Below are 22,292 nucleotides of genomic sequence, written 5' to 3'. Positions count from 1 at the left end.
TGTGTGGTGTGTGTAGTGTGTGGTATATGTAGCATGTGGTGTGTATGTGGTGTGTGTGTTGTTTGGTATGTATGTCATGTGTGGTGTGTGTAGTGTGTGGTGTGTGTAGTATGTGGTGTGTATGTGGTGTGTGTGTTGTTTGGTATGTATGTCGTGTGTGGTGTGTGTACGGTGTTTGGTGTGTAGTGTGTGGTGTGTGTAGTGCTTGGTGTGTATGTTTGTGTGTGGTATGTGTGTATGGTGTTTCGTGTATGTAGTGTGGTGTGTGGTGTGGTTTCGTGTTGTGTGTGTGTGGTGTGTATCCCCACAGTGGGGAGTGGGGGTAGCAGCCGCTGGTGGTGGGACATTCTGGCCTGCATTCTGGGCAGAGGATTCCAGGGGAAAACGGGCACAAAGGGATTCAATAAGTTGCCCAAGGACACACAGAGCATGGGTGGACATGGAGCAGGGCCCTGGGCCCTCCCTTTCCCTCATGCCAGCAGGGAGGGTCTCTGGCACTTTACGGTGGGCAGTCAGGGTAGGGCGGAGTGGGCAGGGCACCCTCCTGCAGAGATGATGCCAGTGTGCCTTCCATGTGCCATGTCTTGCCCACCACCACGCTTACTGGTCCTTCAAAGGATGAAAGAGTGAGCGGCCCACAGTGTATGTGTCTATCCCTGGGTCCCCGCTGCCAGGGGTGGGCCTTTCTGTTGATAATCAGTGTTAGCTACAACAGTCCTGATGACCAGTGGTGGCAGCAGAGGCGGTTGGGAGTGATGTGCCGATCTGCAAGTGTGGGGACCCCACAGCCTCCCCTAAGTCAGCGCTGGCGGAGGTCAGGGAGCAGGTGAGAGCTACGGCCAGGAAAGCGGCAGCAGAGCGCGTGCCTGGGGCTCATGCTGCGACCTCTGGGCAGCGTGCCTCCAAGGGGTCACTTGGAGGACTGGGCTGTTAGCTTCGGCCCACACGGGACGCCCTCTGGGCAGCCCCTGTCCTTGGGGCCCGTGAGTGACAGCTCCACTCCAGCCCAGTGGGCAGCTATTTCTGGCACACCTACCGTGTACCAGGCTGTGTGCACAGACCAACATGGGGTGTGTCCTAGAGGTCAAGGGGCCGGGGGGTGTGGCACTCATGGTGGGGCTGGGGGTGGTGGCTGGCAAAGTGACTGGCCCAGGCTCGTGGAGGGAGGAGCAGGAGCAGGCTGAGCAGAGTTGGGGCCTCCTGCAGGCCCTGACCAGCAGGCTCGGCTCGTTCATTGATTTAGTGCCTACTGTGTGCCAGGCACTGTGCTAGAGGCTGGCGGTGGCAGCAGGGAAAAAAACAAAGAGCCTGGCCCTTGTGGGGTGGGGGACACAGATAAGAGGCAACAGAGACCTGAATCATAGATGTGTCCTCCGGTCACTGGAGAGTGGAGGACGATGGCTGAAAAGCAGGGAGGGCAGGGGCTGGGGGTGCCAGTTGGGGTGCAGTTCTAAATGAGAGAACTGCATGGGGCCTTGCTCTGAAGAGAACCAGAAAACAGGCATACAGTCCCCTGCCTTGGTCCCTCAGGCACCCTGGGAGGCTGTATGGATGGACGGTGTGGGTAGGTGGCGGGTGTGGGGGCGCCCACAGCTCCGAGTGAAATGCTCCTCCCAGCCTCGGGGGGATGGAGGTGCCTGGAGTCGTCCCTGGAGGGTCAGCCCCTTTTGCACAGAAGAGACGTGTGGGGGACAGTGCAGGTGTGGAGGGGAAGGTGTCAGGGTGTACGTACTGATGACTGTGCACCCTGCCAGGAATGCCCAAGCCGCAGGTCACATGGCGGAAGGGCCTGTCCTCGGAGCCCCTGCATGACCGGCCAGGTGTGGCGGTGCTGGAAGAGGGGTCTCTATTCCTGGCCTCCGTCTCACCCACGGACAGTGGAGACTACGAGTGCCAGGCCACCAACGAGGTGGGCTCCACGTCCAGGAGAGCCAAGCTGGTGGTCTATGGTGAGCAGGGAGCCAGAGCTGGGGGCAGGAGAGGAAAGCGGCAGGGACCCAGGGACGGGCCTGTCTTCCTCCCAGGACTGCATCCGGCCAGAGGCCCACAGTGATGCTGGGGGTCTGACAGTACCACGGGGTGCCCAGGTGTGGCAGTGCCAGTTCCCCAGGGCCCGAGAGCTTCCTACACAGGAGGATCAGGTCCTGCCACCAGGTGCCAGTGACGGGGAGATCTTGAGGGGCCTGGGAGAGTGGCAGGTTGTACTGGACACCCGACTTCCCTAGAGAGACCCCCACGGAGACAGCATGGGGGAAGCACCTGGAAGTCCATCAGTGTCTTTGATACTGGTCTAGAGGTGAAGATAGTTTAAAATGACCCCTTGGCTGGGCGTGATGGCTCGTGCCTGTAATCCTTGCACTTTGGGAGACTGAGGCAGGAGGATTGCTTGAGCCCAGGAGATCAAGACCGGTTTGGGAGAGAGAGATCCTGTCTCTACATAAAATAAACTTAAAAAATTACTTTCGAAAATGAGCATGGGGCTGGGCGTGGTGGCTCAAGCCTGTAATCCCAGCACTTTGGGAGGCCAAGATGGGCGGATCACGAGGTCAGGAGATCGAGACCATCCTGGCTAACATGGTGAAACCCCGTCTCTACTAAAAAATACAAACCAAAAAAACTAGCCAGGCGAGGTGGCGGACGCCTGTACTCCCAGCTACTCGGGAGGCTGAGGCAGGAGAATGGCGTAAACCTGGGAGGCGGACATTGCAATTGCAGTGAGCTGAGATCAAGCCACTGCACTCCAGCCTGGGCGACAGAGCGAGACTCCGTCTCACAAAAAAAGAAAATGAGCATGGATGGCAGTGCAGAGCCCCAGAGCCCACCTCCGGGTTAAAACTGTTACCATTGGCCTATTCTCACATTCTTGTCCTCAGCAGGGAGCGTGCCCACCCCCACCTCCAGGGTGCTATGTGCAGAGGAAGGGGGCCCCCCTTAACACGGGCAGTGCCGGTGGGCTAGGGAGTGGTCTCTGCCGGCAGGATGAACTGACCTCGCTTGGGCAGTTCTAAAGCTCCTAATGCCACCTGCTGCTTCTCCAGGACCAGTTGCCCTGTAATGACTTGCTTAAGACATTTGTTACAAAAGCATGGCCAGGTCTCACCTTCAGAGATTCTGACTCAGGGGGACCCTCCCTGGTCACTGTGACACCAGGTTGGGTATAGAACCAGATGGATCCAAGGGGACTCTAGCACCCTGCAAAGCTGAGTGTCAGAAAGGGTGACACCTGGGCCTGGGCACGACTGGGGGTGTGTCGGCCCCAGGGCAAGGCTGCTGCGGCCATCTGCAGGTCCACAGGACCCTTTGTGGCTCGGCGGACAGGGACAGGCAGACCTCCTCCAACCCCAGTGATGAAGGGGAGGGAATGGCCCAGACGGGGTCCCTTTGGCTGTGGCTCTAGGGGGGCAGGGAAGCAGCTCCTTGGCTCTCCTTGCCCCCAAGTGCCCCCCAGCATCCGGGAGGACGGGCGCAAGGCCAACGTGTCGGGCATGGCCGGGCAGTCCCTGACGCTGGAGTGTGACGCGAACGGTTTTCCGGCCCCTGAGATCGTGTGGCTGAAGGACGGGCAGCTGGTGGGTGTCCCCCCAGGGTGGGCGGGCTGTGGGTAGGATTTGGGCTGGGGACAGGCCTTCTGGATGGGCGTTCCTGCGTGTGCCACGGTGGGGCAGGGAGATGTGACAAATGTCTTTTGTCCTGCTCTGGGGTTCAGGGCAGTGGAGGACGGTGGTCATGTGATGAAGCCTGGCAGGGGGCTGCGTGGCAGAGAGCATGGCACCGTTCTGGCCACCGGCCACCTCTCGGGCCTCAGTTTCTTCATTACTGATGCTGAGGGTGGTGGCTGGATCCCCGCTTACTGGCTCCCTCTGGCCTCTCCTACCCAGATCCCTAAGGTGGGTGGCCACCGCCTGCTGGACGGGGGCCAGTCCCTCCACTTCCCCAGGATCCAGGAGCGTGATTCTGGGCTCTACTCCTGCCGGGCAGAGAACCAAGCTGGGACCGCCCAGAGGGACTTCCGTCTCCTTGTGCTCAGTGAGTGAGGCCTGAGCCCCGCAACTCCCAAGTGCGTCTGACCCTGTAGCCCCAACTCTTGCAGACACACAGGGGGAGAGGGGAGACATTGCCTGCGGAGAGCAGGGGGGCACAGAGGCGCCCATGACAGACCCAACCCCCATCCTCACAGAGCTGTGAGGCTCAGGGAACAGACATTAGACAGGTGATTAGCAAAGTCATTAGTGTCACAAGTGCTACAAAAGGGCAGCCTGGGTGCTGAGGGCTCCAGGGCAAGCCCATCTGGCCAGGGTTCTAGGGGACTTCCCAGGAAGGTCGGGTAGGAGAGGGCCCAGACTGGGGGTCTGCACAGACAAAGGCCCCTGTGGTAGGCAGGGCTTGGAGGGTTTGAACAGTTTCCCACCCATCACTCCTTCTCACCTCCAGCCCCTCCTTCCGTGCTTGGAGCCGGGGCCGCTCAGGAGGTGCTGGGATTGGCTGGTGCAGACGTGGAGCTGCAGTGTTGGACCTCAGGGGTCCCCACGCCCCAGGTGGAGTGGACCAAGGACAGGCAGTGAGTGGCTCCCCCAGAGGATGGCGTGGGGTGGTGCCTAGACTGGGCCTGCTGGGGGTTGGGGGAGGTTGAACTCTTCTGGGGGAGCTGACAGGCATGGCATGTGCCACCCAGGGCCCAGACTGAGGGCTGTAGGGGCACCTCCCACCCTGTGGGAGATGAGCCAGGGAGACCCCACTCTTGCCTCAGCAAGGTCTTCAGGTCTTCTCATCACTTAGCCTTTCCTTTTTTTTTTTTTTTTTTTTTTTTTTTGAGACAGGGTCTTGCTCAGTTGCTCAGGTTGGAGTGCAGTGGAATGATCTCAGCTCACTGCAGCCTCAAACTCCTGGGCTTCTTGGGCTTAAGAGATCATCCCACTTCAGCCCCCCAAATAGCTGGGACCGCAGATGTGCACTACCAACAATGGGCTAATTTTTTAAAAAATGTTTGTACAGATGGGGTCCTGCTTTGTTGCCCAGGCTGGTCTCGAACACCTGGCTTCAAGCAATCCTCCTGCCTTGGCCTCCCAAAGTGCCGGGATTACAGGCATGAGCCACTGTGCCCAGCCTCTTTTTTAAAACTCACTTTTTCTCTAAGTAAAATTTACATAACAGGCTGGGCACGGTGGCTCTTGCCTGTAATCCCAGCACTTTGGGAGGCTAAGGCGGGCAAATCACCTGAGGTCGGGAGCTATCAGCCTGCCCAACATAGTGAAACCCTGTCTCTACTAAAAATACAAAAAAAAAAAAAAAATTAGCCAGGCGTGGTGGCGGGCGCCTGTAATCCCAGCTGCTTGAGAGGCTGAGGCAAGAGAATCACTTGAACCTAGGAGGTGGAGCTTGCAGTGAGCCGAGATCAAGCCACTACACTCCAACCTGGGCAACAGAGCGAGAACCTGTCTCAAAAAAAAAAAAAAAAAAAAAAAATCCACATAACATACAATTAACCATTTTAAAGTGTACAGTGGGCCGGGTGCAGTGGCTCAATGCCTATAATCCCCGCACTTTGGGAGGCTGAGGCGGACAGATCATGAGGTCAGGAGATCAAGACCATTCCTGGCTAACACGGTGAAACCTCTTCTCTACTAAAAATACAAAAAAAATTATCCGGGCGTGGTGGTGGGCTCCTGTAGTCCCAGCTACTTGGGAGGGCGAGGCAGGAGAATGGCTTGAACCCGGGAGGCAGAGGGTGCAGTGAGCCATCACACTACTGCACTGCAGCCTGGACAACAGAGCAAGACTCAGTCTCAAGAAAAAAAAAAAAAAAGGTGTGCAGTGTAGTGGCTTTTAGTACATTTGCAGCATTGGGCAACTTTCACTTCTATTTAGTTCCTGACATTCCATCACCCCAAAAGGACTCCCCGGATCCATCAGCAGCCAGTCACTGTCCCCCTCTCCGCAGCACCTGGCAACCACAGCCTGCTTTCCTTCTCTATGGACTTGCCTGTTCGGGGCACTTTACGTCACTGGCATCATACATAGAGCGTGTGGCCTTTTGTGTCTGGCTTCTTCCACTCGGCATGTTTTCCAGGTTCATCCATATTGTGGAGAGTGTCAGAATTGCCTTCATTTTTGTGGCTGAATAATGCTCTGTGGCATGGACGGACCACACGTTGTTGATCCGTTCCTCGCTTACTGGGCCTTTGCGTTGCTCCCACCTCTTGGTGCTAATGAATGGCTCAGCCTCGCTTTTCACAAGCCACACACTCCCTGTGTGCAGCCTGCCCCCATCAGCGCCTCGGCCTTACCGGCACTTTTCCCTTGCCCGTCTCTCCAGGCCTGTCCTTCCGGGAGGCCCTCACCTGCAGGTCCAGGAGGATGGCCAGGTTCTCAGGATCACCAGCAGTCACGTGGGGGATGAGGGACGATACCAGTGTGTGGCCTTCAGCCCAGCTGGTCAGCAGGCCAGGGACTTCCAGCTCCGAGTTCATGGTGAGCCCCAACGCCTTCCGGGACCCCGCCACAGGCTACACGGGAAGCTTCCTGCCCGGTTGCCTGCTGCCTTGGAGGGAGGGTAAGGGCTGAAATGGGGAACCTGGTAAGTGATCCCTGAGTCCAAGAAAACCGGGGTCGGGGTGAGCATCAGGGTCAGGGGATAGGGTATCTGGCCCAGCATTTTCCAAACCCATGGTTTCCATCCCAGCTCTAAAAATGTACTACCTTTTTTTGTTGTTTGAGATGGATTCTCTCTCTGTTGCCCACGCTGGAGTGCAGTGGCACCATCTTGGCTCACTGCAACCTCCACCTCCCAGGTTCGAGCGATTTTCCTGCCTCAGCCTCCCGAGTAGCTGGGATTACAGGCACCTGCCACCACACGCAGCTCATTTTTGTGTTTTTAGTACAGATGGGGTTTCACCATGTTGGCCAGGCTGGTCTCAAACTTCTGACCTCAAGTGATCCTCCCGCCTTGGCCTCCCAAAGTGTTGGGATTACAGGCATGAGCCACTGTACCTGGCCCAAATTTACTACTTCTGAACCTCTTGGAATGATTATTTCTTTTACTTTTCTTTAAATGAGTCATACTTCCTTACACTGAAACACATGTATTTAAATATCACTTACTCTTATAAACGATATTTGATATCGAAACGGTAAACAGAAAACCAGTGCCACTTGGCTGAGGAAGCTGAAAAAACAAACACACCCCGTAAAGCAATGGTGTAAATCCTCGAGGCGTGGACTCCGCAGAGGGCACCCAGCCTGCCTCTGCACTCTCTGTGCTAAAAAGCAGAGACTAGACAGTGCTAGAAAGTTCAGGGACATGCATAGTAGCACCAAATGCAGCCTTTCCTTGCTGTAACCAGGAGAGAAGAAGATTTGGGAGGGGTGTAGCCGTTTCATTCTGAGATGCGGTTATTTCATGCTGTGCCCGTGTGCCCCCTAGAATTGTCCTGGGTAGTGTCGGTGGTGGGTGACCAGCCCTGTGCGAAGTCCTCATCTAGTCCAGCCCCTCATTTCACAGATGGGGAGACTGAGGCCCAGAGAGGGGAAGTGGCTTACACCTGGTATTCCAGTGAGTTAGAGGCAGAGCGGGGCCAGAATCCAAGCCTGTGGCCCTGCCCCCACCTCCTGTACCTTCCACACCAGCGTGTCCCCATGCTGGCCTCTGCCATCTGTCCCCAGACCCCGCCCTCCTTGTCCCCCATGCCTTCTCTGCCCCCGCAATGGAAGCCTGTGGTGTGTCTTGTGGGCCAAAGGCATGAGTCTGCTGGCCTGGGGAAGATGCCAGTGGTCTCAGGGGCTGCCTGTGACCAGCCCCTACCACTTTCCTTCTCAGCGCCCCCCACTATCTGGGGCTCCAACGAGACAGGTGAGGTGGCTGTCATGGAGGGCCACCTGGTGCAGCTTCTGTGCGAGGCCCGAGGAGTGCCCACCCCAAACATCACCTGGTTCAAGGACGGGGCCCTGCTCCCCCCCAGCACCGAGGTGGTCTACACTAGGGGCGGTCGGCAGTTGCAGCTGGGGAGGGCCCAGAGCTCAGATGCCGGCGTCTACACCTGCAAGGCCAGCAATGCTGTGGGGGCCGCTGAGAAGGCCACCAGGCTGGACGTTTATGGTGAGCAGCCAGGGGCCACGGCAGCTGGCGTGGGCAGTGGGAGGGACTCAGTCATGGTGGCCCCTGCCTGTCTCCAAAGGAAGGCGAGGTGGCCACTTGGAGTTGTCAGAGGCAAAAGGATAATGGGACCAAATCATTATCTAGGGAGAAGGGTCCTCCCAGCTCATGCAACTTCCCTCATACACGTAAGGAAACTGAGGCCAGGAGTGGAAAGGCCCGTCTGGGAGGTCATGGTGGAGCTAAGTGTAGAATCCAGGTCTGCCCTCATGGTGTGGGCCTTTTCACTGAACCATGCCCAGACCCCCGTGACCACCACAATAATTAACTGCCCTTCGTTAGTGACTTCTGTAAGCTAGACCAGAGGGGTACTTTGCAGCATCAGCTCAATTGATCAGCTGGCAAAGGGACTTGAGGTCTCGTGTCCCCAGTTACAGATGGTCACGGTGAAGCCCTGGAGCGGAGAGGTTTCTCCAGGTTCACACCACTAGGAGGTGGTGGGACCCGGTCCATACGTGGGCAGATCTGACTCCAGACCTCATGCTGGGAACCTCAGCATCAGCTCAGCCCTGAGGGGCTTGGCTCTGGGGACCTTCGAAGGAGAACTCAGAGGAAAGGGTGTCGGTGGCTCTCAGTGGGTCTGAGCAGGCCCCGGTGAAGTGTGAGAGGGCAGTGTGCAAGCTGATAGGGGTCAGCCCGGCCCCCCGTGGGCAGTCCGTTCGGGAGCTCTGGCTTCCAAAGATGCAAAGGGCTTGGGTGTCGGAGCCTCAGGGACCCCAGAAGGCAGTTGAGCTGCATGGGCTCCATGGCAGCCTCTGAAGATGGCCCTGCTGCTGGTTCAAGGACTCTTATTTTGGGACCTGAGGTCCCCCAGGAAATGAAATAGAAAACGTGTATGTCTATGCTTTTATTACATTTTCAAAGGGTCTTATGCCCAAATAAGGTTAAGAAGCATTTCCCAGGCCACGGTTGCCCCTTGTCCCCTGGTATTGGCTTCATCAGCTCAGCAACTTTAGAGGCTCCTTGAGGGTAAGAGATAAATTTCCCCTCTGGCGTGGCCACCATGGGCTCCAAGCATAGTTAACATCTGGTCCCCTTGGCCATCGCTGGCTAAGTTAGGAGTCCCCCAAGCCAAGCTATCTGGGCTCAGGTCTGCCCCAGTCTTTTGCCTCCTGAGACCAGGGAGGGAGGGGACTTCTAGGAGCAGAGCTCTGTCCCGGCCCTGGGGGTCTCATTTGAGTCCAGCAGGTACTGGACCTGTCATGTGTAGACATTGGGGATGCAAGTAAGCCAGCCCTGGTCCCACTCATGCTGGGCTTGCCGGGGTAGCAGCGGGGATGGAGAGGCAACAGTCTGCACCCAGGGGTGGGGTGGTGCACCCAGGGGCTGAGGAGGGTGAGAACGCTGCCCCGGGGTCTGAGCAGGGGGTTCAGCTAGTGGAGGTGAGGGAAGGAAGTGTTTCACATGGAGTGGGGTCGGTGAGGGGCTTCAGCGGGCCTGTTGGGCTGAGATGAGAGCAGGCTGGTGTCCGGCTGCGGTCCCGAAGCCACCACCCCCTGCCTCTTTTCCAGTCCCACCCACCATCGAGGGTGCTGGCGGAAGACCATACGTGGTGAAGGCTGTGGCTGGGAGGCCCGTGGCGCTGGAGTGCGTGGCCAGAGGCCACCCGCCCCCGACCCTCACCTGGCATCACGAAGGGCTGCCCGTGGCAGAGAGCAACGAGTCTCAGCTGGAGACAGGAGGCAGCGTGCTAAGGCTGGAGAGCCCGGGGGAGGCATCCACGGGCCTGTACAGCTGTGTGGCCAGCAGCCCTGCCGGGGAAGCTGTGCTGCAGTACTCTGTGGAGGTGCAGGGTGAGCCCGGCCCACTCCCCTCAGAGCTGCCTGGGCTGTGGACTCTGCCCAGGCCTGCTGCGTGCTTGTCCCGAGAGAGCTCCTGAAGTGGAGGGAGGGTGGGGGAGAAGTAACCAGTGTCCCCGCATCGCATGACACAGATGAGGACACTGAGGCCTGGGCTGAGGGGCCGGCAGGGGCAGGGCTAGGAGTGGGCAGGGTGGAGCCCCAGGATCAAGGGTCCCTGACCGTGCCCAGGACCCTGGGCTGGGTCACCCAGGACATAGAACCTCATTCTGCCTTCTGCCAATGGAGGGGCCCTTTACGGAGACTTTCCTAAGGCCGGCTTGTGGGTGTGGTCCCAGCAGGGCGGGTAGGGCCTTCGCCTGCTCTTCCGTCCATTGCCGAAGCATCTCAGGTACTAGTGCTGTGCTGGCCCCGGGTAGCACTGGAAATGAAGCTGGGAACAAGGCCACCCGGACTCCTGAGCCCTCAGTCTGCCGGGGAGGCAGATGTTAAATAATCAGGCCCAAGCCTTTAGGGAGCCCAGGGTGTCCCCTCACCCTCCTTGGGTGGCCCTGGAAGGCCTCCTGGGGAAGGGGCCACTGACAGGGAGACCTGAGGGTGAGGTGAGACTGGGCCTCGCTCCAAAGGCACTGGGGACTTGGGAGGGTTTGTGGCCAGTGGCTGCTCAGCTGCAAACACCCAGGAGTGTGTTCTGCCCGCAGTGCCCCCACAGCTCCTGGTGGCTGAAGGCTTGGGACAGGTGACCACCATCGTGGGACAGCCCCTGGAACTTCCCTGCCAGGCCTCAGGCTCCCCGGTACCCACTATCCAGTGAGTCTGGAGTGGTGGAGGCCAGGGTTGGGGGTGGACAGAGAGCGTGTGCTTTGCAGGTTGTGGGGGAAGTGGACAGGAGAGAGGCTCCCTGTTCCCAGGACTGGGAAAGAGGCCTGGAGCTGTGGCTGGTGAGAGCAGGTGGGAGGAGCTTCTGGGCTTCCCACTTGTCCTGCCTGGCCTGGCCTTCCCTGGCCTCAGGTTGACCCGCCCTCCTCCCTACTCACCTTAGGTGGCTGCAGAATGGTCGCCCAGCTGAGGAGCTGGCCGGGGTGCAGGTGGCCTCACAGGGGACCACACTGCACATTGACCATGTGGAGCTGGACCACTCAGGCCTCTTCGCCTGCCAGGCCACCAATGAGGCGGGCACTGCCGGGGCCGAGGTGGAGGTGTCTGTGCATGGTGAGTGGGCACCTGGGGTTCTGGGGCTGTGGGCAGCCTGAGATGCCAGGGGTGGGTGGAGCCAGAGGACTGTGGCAGACCTGGAAGGACATGGGGCTGGTCTTCTCTGGATGGCATTTCTGGGCTGGACTTCCCAGTTCCCCACAGAGACGCAGGTGTGAGAGGCTGGCTGGGCCACTTACCACACTTGTCCTCTGTCCTGTCCAGCCCCTAGGCCTCACTCCTCTCCCCAGCTTCCTCTTTCTCCATCTGCTCTCTTCATGCTAACCATGCTGAACTTCACTTAGTTCTTTTAATACATCAACCCTCTTTCTCTCACCTTCGAGTCTACGTATGCTGTTCCTTCTGCCTGGAACATTCTCCCTCCTCTTTGCTTGCCTAGCTCCTTATCTTTCAGGCATATCCTGAAATACTCTTCCTCCAGGAAGACTTCCTTGATTCTACCATGTTTCTCATCTGCACTACCCAACCTCTCAATGCCTTAGCCCTCCACCCACTACATTGGGATTGCTTATTTGGTTGTCCATCTCCACTGTCCACCTCTGTGAGCTTTGAGAGGGCAGCATGGTAGCTGCCTTTCCCTGCTGTGTCCAGGGGCCGAGTATAGTTCTGGCCACAGAGTAGATGCTCAGCACACATAAGGATGCGTGGATAGATCAGTGGGTGGATGGGTGGATGGGTGGGTGGGTGGGTGGATGAATGGGTGGACAGATAGAAGGATGGATAGATGCATGGATGGATGGATGGATGGATGGATGTGGATGGATGGATGGATGGATGGAAAGGTGGATGGATGGGTAGATAGATGGAAGCACGGGTGGATAGAAGGGTGGATGGATGGGTAAATGGATGGATGGATGGATGGATGGATGGATGGATGGATGGATGGATGGATGGAAGGAAGGGTGGGTAGATGGATGAATGGGCGGGTAGATGGATGGATGGGTGGGTGGGTGGATGGATGAGTGGATAGGTGGGTGGGTGGATGGAAGAGTGGGCAGATGGATGAATGGGTGGGTGGATGGATGGATGGGTGGATGGGTGGATGCGTGGAGGGATGGATGGATGGATGGATGGAAGGGTGAGTGGATGGATGAGTGGGTGGATGGATGGAAGGGTGAGTGGGTGGATGGCTGGCTGGATGGATTGGTAGATGATGGATGGGTGGGTGGATGGATGGATGGATGGACAGACAGATAGGTAGATGAATAAATGAATGAATAGATGCATGGGTGCATAGATGGATGGGAGGATTTTTAAAGGGAATAACTATTCTGCTGGCTCCCCGTCTAGAGCTCTTTCCCCTAAGCCATGTGTCTGGGGGATATGGTGGGCAGAAGCTAGATGCCAGCCTTTGGCCAGCCCTTCAAGGCCACCTTCTCACCCCCAGGCATTGAAGGGGTTGCTGGGTGCCCTCTGTACCCCTCCTGATTCTGACCCAGGCTCTTCCTGACTCTTTCCCTTACCAGAGTTCCCATCTGTCAGTATCATTGGGGGTGAGAACATCACAGCTCCTTTCCTGCAGCCTGTGACCCTCCAATGCATAGGGGATGGAGTGCCTACCCCAAGCCTCCGTTGGTGGAAGGATGGTGTAGCCCTGGCAGCCTTTGGGGGGAACCTACAGGTACGTGCAGGGGTCCCAGGGCTGGCGAGCCAGCTGTGCACAGGTGGAGGGGCTGCTCTGGGGGCTTCCTGGAGACTCTGAGGACAACCCAGCAGCCTGGGGATAGGAAGGGCCCAGGGCCCTCTCTGCCTGAAAGGGTGAGCCTCAGCCTCTTCCTGGTCCTAGGAGCTTCAGTTGTCAGAGGGAGAAAATGTCGGCCGGGGGGGACAGGGAACGGTATGCCTGGAGATGGGACGAATCCCTGGAATCTGAGTGCTTGGCTCAGAACCCAACCCCCAGAGCCAAAAGTGTCCCCATGCCTCACTGCTCCTGACCCCGGGCTCGGCAGCAGCCTGGCCACTCGCCATGTCCTGTCATCCTGTGGCACACTCTCTGTCCCCTCCCCTCCAGATTGAGAAGGCGGACCTAAGGGACGAGGGCATCTACACTTGTGCCGCTACCAACCTGGCTGGGGAGAGCAAGAGGGAAGTGGCCCTGAAGGTTTTGGGTGAGGACGTGGGTGGCCAGCAGGGCCCAGGCCAAGGATGTTGGGTGATCCCTTGGGGACCCTTGGGGCTGGGATGTGTGGCTAGGGAGGGGGAGGAGGTTTTTCCATCATAGTTGTGCACTTAACTTCAGAGGAAGTAGAAAGCCCTGAAATGAAAGCATTAGCAATAGCTCTGTAGTCCCTTTTGGCTGCTTTTGGTGGGATTTTTAGTAGCAGACCTTGCCCACATTTATATTTACCTTTGCTTATTTTGGGAGTTTATTTGCAAGGAAATCCCTGCCCTTGTCCCTTTCCCTGGGTGTGCTGGCTGTCGGCTGTCCTGGGGTGGGGGCTGGCGGCTGTGTGATTGCTGTAAGGATGGCAGCCTGTTGCTCTTTGGTCTTGGGCTTGGTTCCAGGAGTGGGGTTGCTTAGTCTGAGGACGTGAGTCGTTTTAGAGCCCTGTTGTCTAGGATTTTCTATGGGGAGCAGAGAGCAGCACTGCTGGGATGGCTGGGATTAGAGCTGCCCAGAGCTTACACCTACCAAGCTGGGTCTCTCCTTGTCTGCCCCTAGTGCCCCCCAACATCGAGCCAGGCCCAGTCAACAAGGCAGTGCTGGAAAATGCCTCAGTGACCTTGGAGTGTCTGGCTTCAGGCGTGCCTCCTCCTGGTAAGACCCCTCCTCTTGGCTGAAAGCTACTTCCAGGCCAATTCACTGTCTAATGAGGCTGGCGAGTGACCCAGGGACCCTCTGACTGGACGTAATGGGAAGAAATCAGCAGGTCTTTCCCCCCATTTCTCTCATTTTCCTCTCTTCCTCTTCAACATCGTCCTTCGGGCCAAGGCACTGCTGAGATCCAGAGCCCGGGGTCTGAAACAGGCCTGCCGGGCATCTACTCACAGTCAACTTCACAGGGCTGTCCGGGGCTGGGGGCGAGGATCAGGACCTCAGAGTCATCATCCGGTCTGTAGGGTCCTCCCCTCTAGACCAGCAGTTAAGGAAAGGGCCGGGCGCTGGGGTCTGGGTGTGGGTGTTTGCACAGGGGACTGGGTGAGGCTTACAGTGACCCAGGAGGGGGGCCCCTCTCCAGTTCCCATCTGAACTAGGGCCACCCTGCTTTACTTGTGGCCTATGAGCCCTGGGGATATTTGCCCCCTCTCGTGGGGACGCCTGCTGAGTTCCAGGGGGGCGCGGCCTGACAGAATGAAGGCAAGCTGCAGATACACGTGTTCCAGCCTGGCTTTGAGGCTGCTGCTTTGGGCTGGTCCACGTTCTCTAATGCTCCCTAGGCGAGGGGGTCTCCTGGTAGGGGAAGGGCAGGGCTGAGTTTGACTCTCTCTGCTCCTGGCTGCCTCAGCCTCTGCCCACGGGGCTTCTTCTCCACCCTTGGTCCTGTCTTGGGCAACATTGCCCAGTTCCACCCCAGCTCCCTTTCGTGAATGAAGAACTCTGACCTCTAATGCCTGAAAAAACAGTGTGGCCACCCTGGAAGGTTCTCTTGGATGCCCACCACACCAGCAGAGTCTGACGGGCTGGCAGCACCCTTGCACCTCTCTTCCATTCCCCCTTGCACCTCTCTTCCATTCCCCCTTGCATCTCTCTTCCTTTCCCCAGATGTCTCCTGGTTCAAGGGCCACCAACCTGTCTCTTCTTGGATGGGAGTGACAGTATCAGCGGATGGGAGAGTTCTCCGCATTGAGCAAGCCCAGCTTTCTGATGCTGGGAGCTACCGCTGTGTGGCATCCAATGTGGCAGGTAGCACAGAGCTGCAGTTTGGCCTACGGGTCAATGGTGAGCATCCCTGGGCCTCTAAGGGCCCTTGTCCAAAAAGTTGGCTTTTCATCCATTTGTCTGTTAGTCTGTCCATCCACCTGTCCACTCATCCATCCATCTACCACCCCATCCATCCATTACGCCATCCATCCATCATCCATCCATCCTTCCATCCATCCATCCACCCATCCACCCATCCACTCATCCACCTATCCACCCATCCATCCATCAACTCATCCATCCATCCATCCATCCATCCATCCATCCATCCATCCATCCATCCATCCACCTATCTATCCATCCATCCATCCATCCATCCATCCATCCACCCACCCACCCACCCACCCAACCATCCTTTCATTCATTTATCTAGCCACCTGTCTGCTCACCCATCCACCTGTCCACCCACCCATCCATCAACCCATCTATCCATCCATCCATCTACCTACCCATCCATCCATTCACCATCCATTCACCCATTCAACTACCCATTCTTTCATTGATCCATTTTCTATCCAACCACATTTATTGAGTCCATGCTCTGGGACAGACACTGGACCTACAGCCCTAAATAAGACAGACCTCAGAGCTTTCAGTCAGTGGCAGACACAGCAATTAGATCATTCCCCAGAGTACTACTTGATGTCAATTGTGATAACAGCTGGTAAACATGAGGTGCTACTGAGCACCTATAACAGGGCACTGACCTGGCCTGTGGAGTCCAGGAGGCATCTTTGACACTCGGATACCTACACTGAGGTCTCTGCCAAGGCCTGAGGTTGCAAAGACCTGGGGAATTTGAGAAACTGAAAGGAGGCCACGGGGCCAGGATGGTGCTGGTGGCCATATGGAGGCCGGACCTCTTGGGCCTCATGGGCCATGGGAGAGGTTGGGTCTAAGAACAGTGGGTAGCTGGGCAGGGGCCTGGGACCCTGGGCATCATGGCTGGTGCCTCCCAGATACAATGGAATCTTCTGGCTGTTTTCTGCCAAAAGGGGACTGCCTGTGATACGGTATTTAATCTCACACCCCTGAGTTAGGAAGTAGCACTGTCCAGAGACCCTTGGTCCCCTCCCTGTCCCCATAATAAATGACCTGCTGACCAGAGGCCTGCATGCGAGTGCTGCTTCCTGGCTGGTCAGCCTTGGGGCAGGTGACTTCCTGTCTGTGAGCCTCAGTTTCCCATCTATAGAAGCCTCGTGGTGGTGTTGAAAGGATGGAATGAGTAGCTTCAGGGGCAGTGGAGTGGCTCAGAGCCTGTGTCTGGATGGCTGCCCTTGTGCTTTTGCTGTGACTGTGTGCTCCTGCAGGGGTGCCCAGCCAGGGGCCCTGCCTGCTTTGCCCCAGTGGGACTCAGCCTGTGCCCCATGTCACCCCTGCCCTGCAGTGCCCCCTCGAATCACGCTGCCACCCAGCCTGCCAGGCCCTGTGTTGGTCAACACCCCTGTCCGTCTGACCTGCAATGCCACCGGTGCCCCCCGCCCCATACTGATGTGGCTGAAGGATGGAAACCCTGTGTCCCCTGCAGGGACCCCTGGCTTGCAGGTCAGTAGGGCTGGGTGACCCCGGCTCACCTCCCTGCACCTCCCATGGATGCTGGGAACAGAGGTCAGGCCCTGGGAGCTTAGGGTGAGGGAGAAGCAGCGATAGCCCAGGGCCGAGGGCTGGAGGGAGGTGAGGCTGAACAGAGAGGCTGGAGCCACACTGCCCAATGGTAATGATGCATTCCGTGAACATGAACCATCTATGTCATTGTAAATGTTTTTGTAGCCACAGTAAACTGAGTAAAAAGAAACAGGTGAGATCAATGTTAATAATACACATTAGCTAATCCACTATATCCAAAATAGCTTCATTTCATCATGAGATCAATAAAAAATAGTTATTGAGATATTTTATATTCTTCTTTTCATATTAACTCTTTGTCGTCTGTGGCGTATTTTGTACCTGGGGCCCGTCTCAATTCGGCCTGGCCACATTTCAAGGGCTCACTGGCCATGTGTGACGAGTGGACAGAGGGGCTCTAGAGGACTCTTCCTGAGGTCCAATGTCATTGCCTGCCAGCTGGCAGAGGTCCAGAGGCCCAGATGCAACCCTCAGTTTCCCTGCATCATGAGGGGCTCTGAGGGTCTGGGGCAGGCTGTCCGGGCGTGCCCGGCAGCAGGGCCAGCTTGGGCACGTGGGGTTCTGCCCCTTGGGGTGTGCAACAGCAGGACAATTGCCTAATTTGGGCTTCCCCCTGGGGTCACAGGTCTTCCCTGGGGGCCGGGTCCTCACCTTGACCAGCGCCCGGGCCTCCGACTCTGGGAGGTACTCCTGCGTGGCTGTGAGCGCGGTGGGCGAGGACCGCCGGGATGTCGTCCTGCAAGTCCACAGTGAGTCTCAGACTGGGAAAGGCACGTGGTTCAGAGCAGCAACTCCAAGGAGATGGGGTGGGGGGCATTCCCAGTCACTTCCAAAGGGAGAGGGGCTGGGTGGATGGAGGAGTGCCCACCTGAGAACAGCGGCCTTCCAGTACGGATCAGCGAGCTCCAGACCTGCCCTGGAGTGTGAGCTCCCACAACGGGTGGGAGGGTGGGCAGGTGGCCCCGCATAGCCAGGAGTCCTGCCCTGTGTTCAGGGAGAGGCGGAAGCGGTGTGAAGTAGCAGGAGCAGCGTGGAGTGATGGTTAGGAAAGCTGGCTCTTGAGTGTCACCGACATGGGGTTCAAACCCTGCCTCTGTGACTTTGAGCTGGTCACTTTGCTTCTCTGAGCCACCATTTCTTCATCTGCAAAATGGGAAGAATAGCATTCACCTCAAAAGTCACCATGGGGACTCACTAAGCCCCTGAGCTCACGAAGCTGCTGCAACCACAGTAGCTTATTTTTAAATGTCCTCCTCTGGGTTTTTCTGGGGCTCTGTAGGGGGTATAAGAAGGAACGCTGGGAGCTGGGTGCGGTGGCTCATGCCTGTAATCCCAGCACTTTGGGAAGTTGAGGTGGGTGGATCACTTGAGGTCAGGAGTTCGAGACCAGCCTGGCCAACATGATGAAACCCCATCTCTACTAAAAATACAAAAAAAAAAAAAGCTGGGTGTGGTGGTGTGCACCTGTAGTCCCAACTACTTGAAAGGCTGAAGCAGGAGCATCACTTGAACCTGGGATGTGGAGGTTGCAGTGAGCTGAGATCATGTCACTGCACTCCAGCCTGGGCAATAGAGCCAGACTCTGTCAAAAAAAAAAAAAAGAAAGAAAGAAAGAGAGAAAAAGAGAGAGAAGGAAGGAAGGAAGGAAGGAAGGAAGGAAGGAAGGAAGGAAGGAAGGAAAGAGGGAAGGAGGGAAGGAAGGAAGAAAAGGAAAGAAGGAAAGAGAAAGCGAATGAACTTAGTCTTAGGTGGGAGGTGGTACGAAGGATTTGATTCTAGCTCTTTCCCTTTGCTGGAGTGAAGATGGTTAACACATATCGTATGGCCAAGAACCCCACCTGTGCCATTGGATTTAACCTCATGGCGGCCCCACCAGGTGGAGATTTTCATTATCCCCACTTTACAGATGAGGAGACTGAGGCCCAGCAGTGTAAGTAGCATCCCAAGGGCCTCGCATGGTGAGTGAGTGGTGGAAGGCAGGATTCCACCCCAGGAGTTCTCCCCCTGGACCCTGCGTTCCTTCCTGCAAAGCCACGCTGGTTATTTTTGTTTCAGGGGCAAAAGGTGGTTCTGAGACCTGCTTTAAAAAAATTTTTTAACAAAAATTTTAAATTTTAGAAAGTTTTGAGATAACTGTGGATAATTGTAGATTCACAGACATCTGTAAGGAATAACACAGGGAGACCCTGAGTTTCCTTCCCCAGTTTCCCTCTGTGGAAATGTGCTGCAGAAATCTGGGATGTGGATATCGCGACAATCTTACTCAGACTGGCTCCTCTGAAGCAGGACTGAAGGCAGAGGAAGGGTGGGCACTCCAGGCTGCCACGAGTAGCTAGGCCTGACCCAGGGTATGGCCCCTCCTTGCCAGCCCCCTCCATGTGCCTGAGGGAGCCCCTCTCCTGCCCCCTCCCACAGTGCCCCCGAGTATCCTCGGAGAAGAGCTGAATGTGTCCGTCGTGGCCAATGAGTCAGTGGCCCTGGAGTGCCAGAGCCACGCCATGCCCCCTCCTGTGCTGAGCTGGTGGAAGGACGGGCGGCCCCTGGAACCACGGCCTGGAGTCCACCTCTCCGCAGACAAAGCCTTGCTGCAGGTGTGCAGGTCCCGTCAGCCAAGCAGGCCTCCACCTCGGGCCACAGGCAGGATGGGGCCTGCAGGTGCCCCAGCTCAGTGACCTACAAGCCCTCTTCCTCCCAGGGGATGGGGGACAAAACCCCAGGACTGGGTCCTAAGGGCCTCCCTCAGGGCCCCTGAATCAGCTGAGTGGTGCCAGCTGTTGGGTTAGAACCTACCTCACCTGCCTGTTCCTCCTCCCACCCCTCTACACCTTGTGATATGATCATTCCCAACTCAGAGCACTGTCATTTGGCTTCCCCTCCTTCCGTTCATTCTTCAAAGCCACAGCCTAGCCCCAGCACCCCCATGTCAGGATCTGACCCCTGAGCACAAGTGCCCTGCACCCCACCAGCCTTCTTCCTCCACTTTCTCTTCGGGTCTGTTTTCTTGGGCTTTCCAAAGAGGCTGGGAGCAGATGAAAGGCAGGAGCAGGTCTGATCCAGTCACATGCCTTCCCCTTAGCAGATCTGGGCCATGGATGTGAAGGTGGGGAGGCTGGCAGGCCTGCCATCCGGGGGGCCCTTCTCAGGCCCACCACGGGCACCGGCTTCTGGAAACTTCCTGGTACAGCTGGTGGGGAGATGCTGTCCCTGCCCTGTGCTCCAGGTGGGGAACCTGGGGCTCAGCGATGTCATGTGACGTGCCTGCAGTCACACAGTCTGTCCAGGGCTCACCCATCTCTGTGCTGTCCCCACCTATGGGGTATCTCTGCTCTCGGCCAGGTGGACAGAGCCGACGTGTGGGATGCGGGCCGCTACACCTGTGAGGCGCTGAATCAGGCCGGCCGCTCAGAGAAACACTACAATCTCAACGTCTGGGGTGAGGGTCTCCCGGGCCGGGCACGGGGAGGGGGCTGTTACCTTGATTGGGTCCCAGGACACAGCCCTCCTCCAGCCTGCCCTCGCCTTGCTCATCCCCTCCCCATCCCAGTCCCACCCCCACTAACCCTCTCTCTGCTGTGACTCAGTCGCTCCAGTGTTCCCCTCGAGGGAATCCCACACCCTGACCGTGAGCGAGGGACATCCTGCCAGGCTGTCCTGCGAATGCTGGGGCGTCCCCTTCCCCAAGATCTCCTGGAGGAAGGACGGTAGGATTGCTGCCCTTGCCCAGCCCCACCTCATTGCCAGGCACAAGGAGGCTATGCCCAGCCCCCACTGGTTACCCCCACCCCAGAGCCTAGCTGAGATGGCGGGACTTATGGCTCGAGGGGGTAGGGATGCTGGTTACAGAAGTGACACTTCGCCTAGCCCCTCTCTCCTCAGTCCCTGAGCCTGCAGGAGCCCCTGGTCCTGCTCTGCCAGTAAGAGCTGGATTGATCTTCAGGCCTCACTTCAGACGTCCCTTCTTCCAGGAAGCCCTCCTTGACTGCCAGGCTGGGACAGAGCCTCCCTGATGCAGTCCCTGTCACTTGTCATGTTACTCACATTAGTCTGTGTGTGTTCCTCCATTAGTCTGTGACGCCTGTGAGGCACCACCTTGACCAACGCTGAATTCCAAGTTCAGTGTATGTACAAAAAAGGTGCTCAAAAAACATTTGGAATTCGCTTCACCAAATTTTTTTCTTTTTTGAGACAGCGTCTTGCTCTGTTGCCCAGGCTGGCGTGCAGTGGTGCGATCTCAGATCATTGCAACCTCCGCCTCCTGGGTCGGAGTGATTCTCCTGCTTCAGCCTCCCAAGTAGCTGGGATTACAGGCAGGTGCCACCATGCCTGGCTAATTTATATATTTTTAGTAGAGACAGGGTTTCACCATGTTGGGCGGGCTGGTCTCGAACTCCTGACCTCAGGTGATCTGCCCACCTCGGTCTCCCAAAGTGCTGGGATTACAGGCATGAGCCACTGCACCCAGCCCATTTAACCGATATTTATTGAGCGACTGTGCCAGGCCCTGTTCTAGGCACTGGAAATACAGCAGAGGATAAAACAGATCCCCACCCTCACAGTGGGGGCAGTCAGATAATAAACACACAGTTAGTACATGACTCGGTACCCTAAGTGATAAATGCTATGGAGAAAAATAAAGCTAGGAAGCCGGGGAAGATATCCTGGGGGATTGTAGGATTTGCAGTTTTAAGTTGGGTGGCCAGGAATGCTTGACCAAGCAGACTTGAAAAGGTCAGGGCTGAACATGAGAATATCACAGGGAAACGCATCCCAGGCGGAGATAAGGGTAAGTGCAAGGGTCCTGGGGCAGGAATGCTGCTTGGATGAAGGAATGAGAGAGGAGGTGGGGAATTAGGGATGATGGAAGAGCACGGAGCTGCCATTACCAGGATGGGAGACCCCAGGGGCAGGTATGGTAGAAAGACCTAGCATTTGGGGTGAATTAATCTTGAGACATCTGCTAAACGCCTAGTGAGGTGTCCAGTGGATGGTGAGAGACAGGTGTCTGGAGCTCAGAGGAGAGATCTGGACTAGGAAGCAGCCTGGGAGTAGCAAGACAAGCTGAGGTCACCAGGACAGAGAGGGAGGAAGCAATGCCATGTGGCCACTGGGTCTGCTTCCCTGCTGGGACATGCATATTGAGTCATGACCCAGTCCAGAGGTCTCCTCCTCTAGAAACAGAGGTGGAAGGGTTTAATCCAGTAGGTCAAGGTTGACAAATCCTCCTCCTACAAGAGGTCGTCTTGATGCCAGGTCTACCAGTTGCCTGGTCATCCTCCTCAGGCCACTATAGCTAAATGGATGGTCATTCCGTCAGTAGCCTTTATTGAGCCCTGCTGTGTGCCAGGCCCTGGGGAGCCACTAAGGATCCCAGGGGGAGGCTGGTCGCGGTGGCTCACGCCTGTAATCCCAGCACTTTGGGAGGTTGAGGCAGTGGATCACCTGAGGTCAGGAGTTCGAGACCAGCCTAACTTAACATGGTGAAACCCCATCTCTACTAAAAAATACAAAAATTAGCCAGGTGTGTTGGTGCACCTGTGATCCCAGCTACTTGGGATGCTGAGGCATGAGAATCGCCTGAACCCAGGAGGCAGAGGTTGCAGTGAGCCGAGATCGTGGCACTGAACTCCAGCCTGGGCAACAC

General features: G+C 56.9%; 1 protein-coding gene across 1 annotated transcript in view; it reads left to right on the top strand.

The window, feature by feature from the left end:
- Positions 1–22,292, top strand: part of HMCN2 (hemicentin 2) — a 170,188-nt gene that overhangs the window by 79,582 nt on the left and 68,314 nt on the right. The window contains exons 25-42 of the mRNA XM_025360526.1: positions 1,755–1,949; positions 3,439–3,569; positions 3,879–4,026; positions 4,432–4,558; positions 6,314–6,468; positions 7,814–8,092; positions 9,661–9,942; positions 10,650–10,758; positions 10,991–11,160; positions 12,630–12,784; positions 13,175–13,271; positions 13,826–13,921; positions 14,867–15,043; positions 16,413–16,570; positions 17,277–17,400; positions 19,067–19,242; positions 19,988–20,084; positions 20,233–20,352. Of these exons, the coding sequence (XP_025216311.1) occupies positions 1,755–1,949; positions 3,439–3,569; positions 3,879–4,026; positions 4,432–4,558; positions 6,314–6,468; positions 7,814–8,092; positions 9,661–9,942; positions 10,650–10,758; positions 10,991–11,160; positions 12,630–12,784; positions 13,175–13,271; positions 13,826–13,921; positions 14,867–15,043; positions 16,413–16,570; positions 17,277–17,400; positions 19,067–19,242; positions 19,988–20,084; positions 20,233–20,352 (2,796 nt within the window). The remainder of the gene's footprint in view (positions 1–1,754; positions 1,950–3,438; positions 3,570–3,878; positions 4,027–4,431; positions 4,559–6,313; positions 6,469–7,813; positions 8,093–9,660; positions 9,943–10,649; positions 10,759–10,990; positions 11,161–12,629; positions 12,785–13,174; positions 13,272–13,825; positions 13,922–14,866; positions 15,044–16,412; positions 16,571–17,276; positions 17,401–19,066; positions 19,243–19,987; positions 20,085–20,232; positions 20,353–22,292) is intronic.

The sequence above is a fragment of the Theropithecus gelada genome, chromosome 15, assembly GCF_003255815.1.
Source record: "Theropithecus gelada isolate Dixy chromosome 15, Tgel_1.0, whole genome shotgun sequence".
NCBI lineage: Eukaryota > Metazoa > Chordata > Mammalia > Primates > Cercopithecidae > Theropithecus > Theropithecus gelada.
The sequence above is the reverse complement of the archived record's forward strand: the minus strand, read 5'-3'. Positions and strand labels throughout refer to the sequence as shown.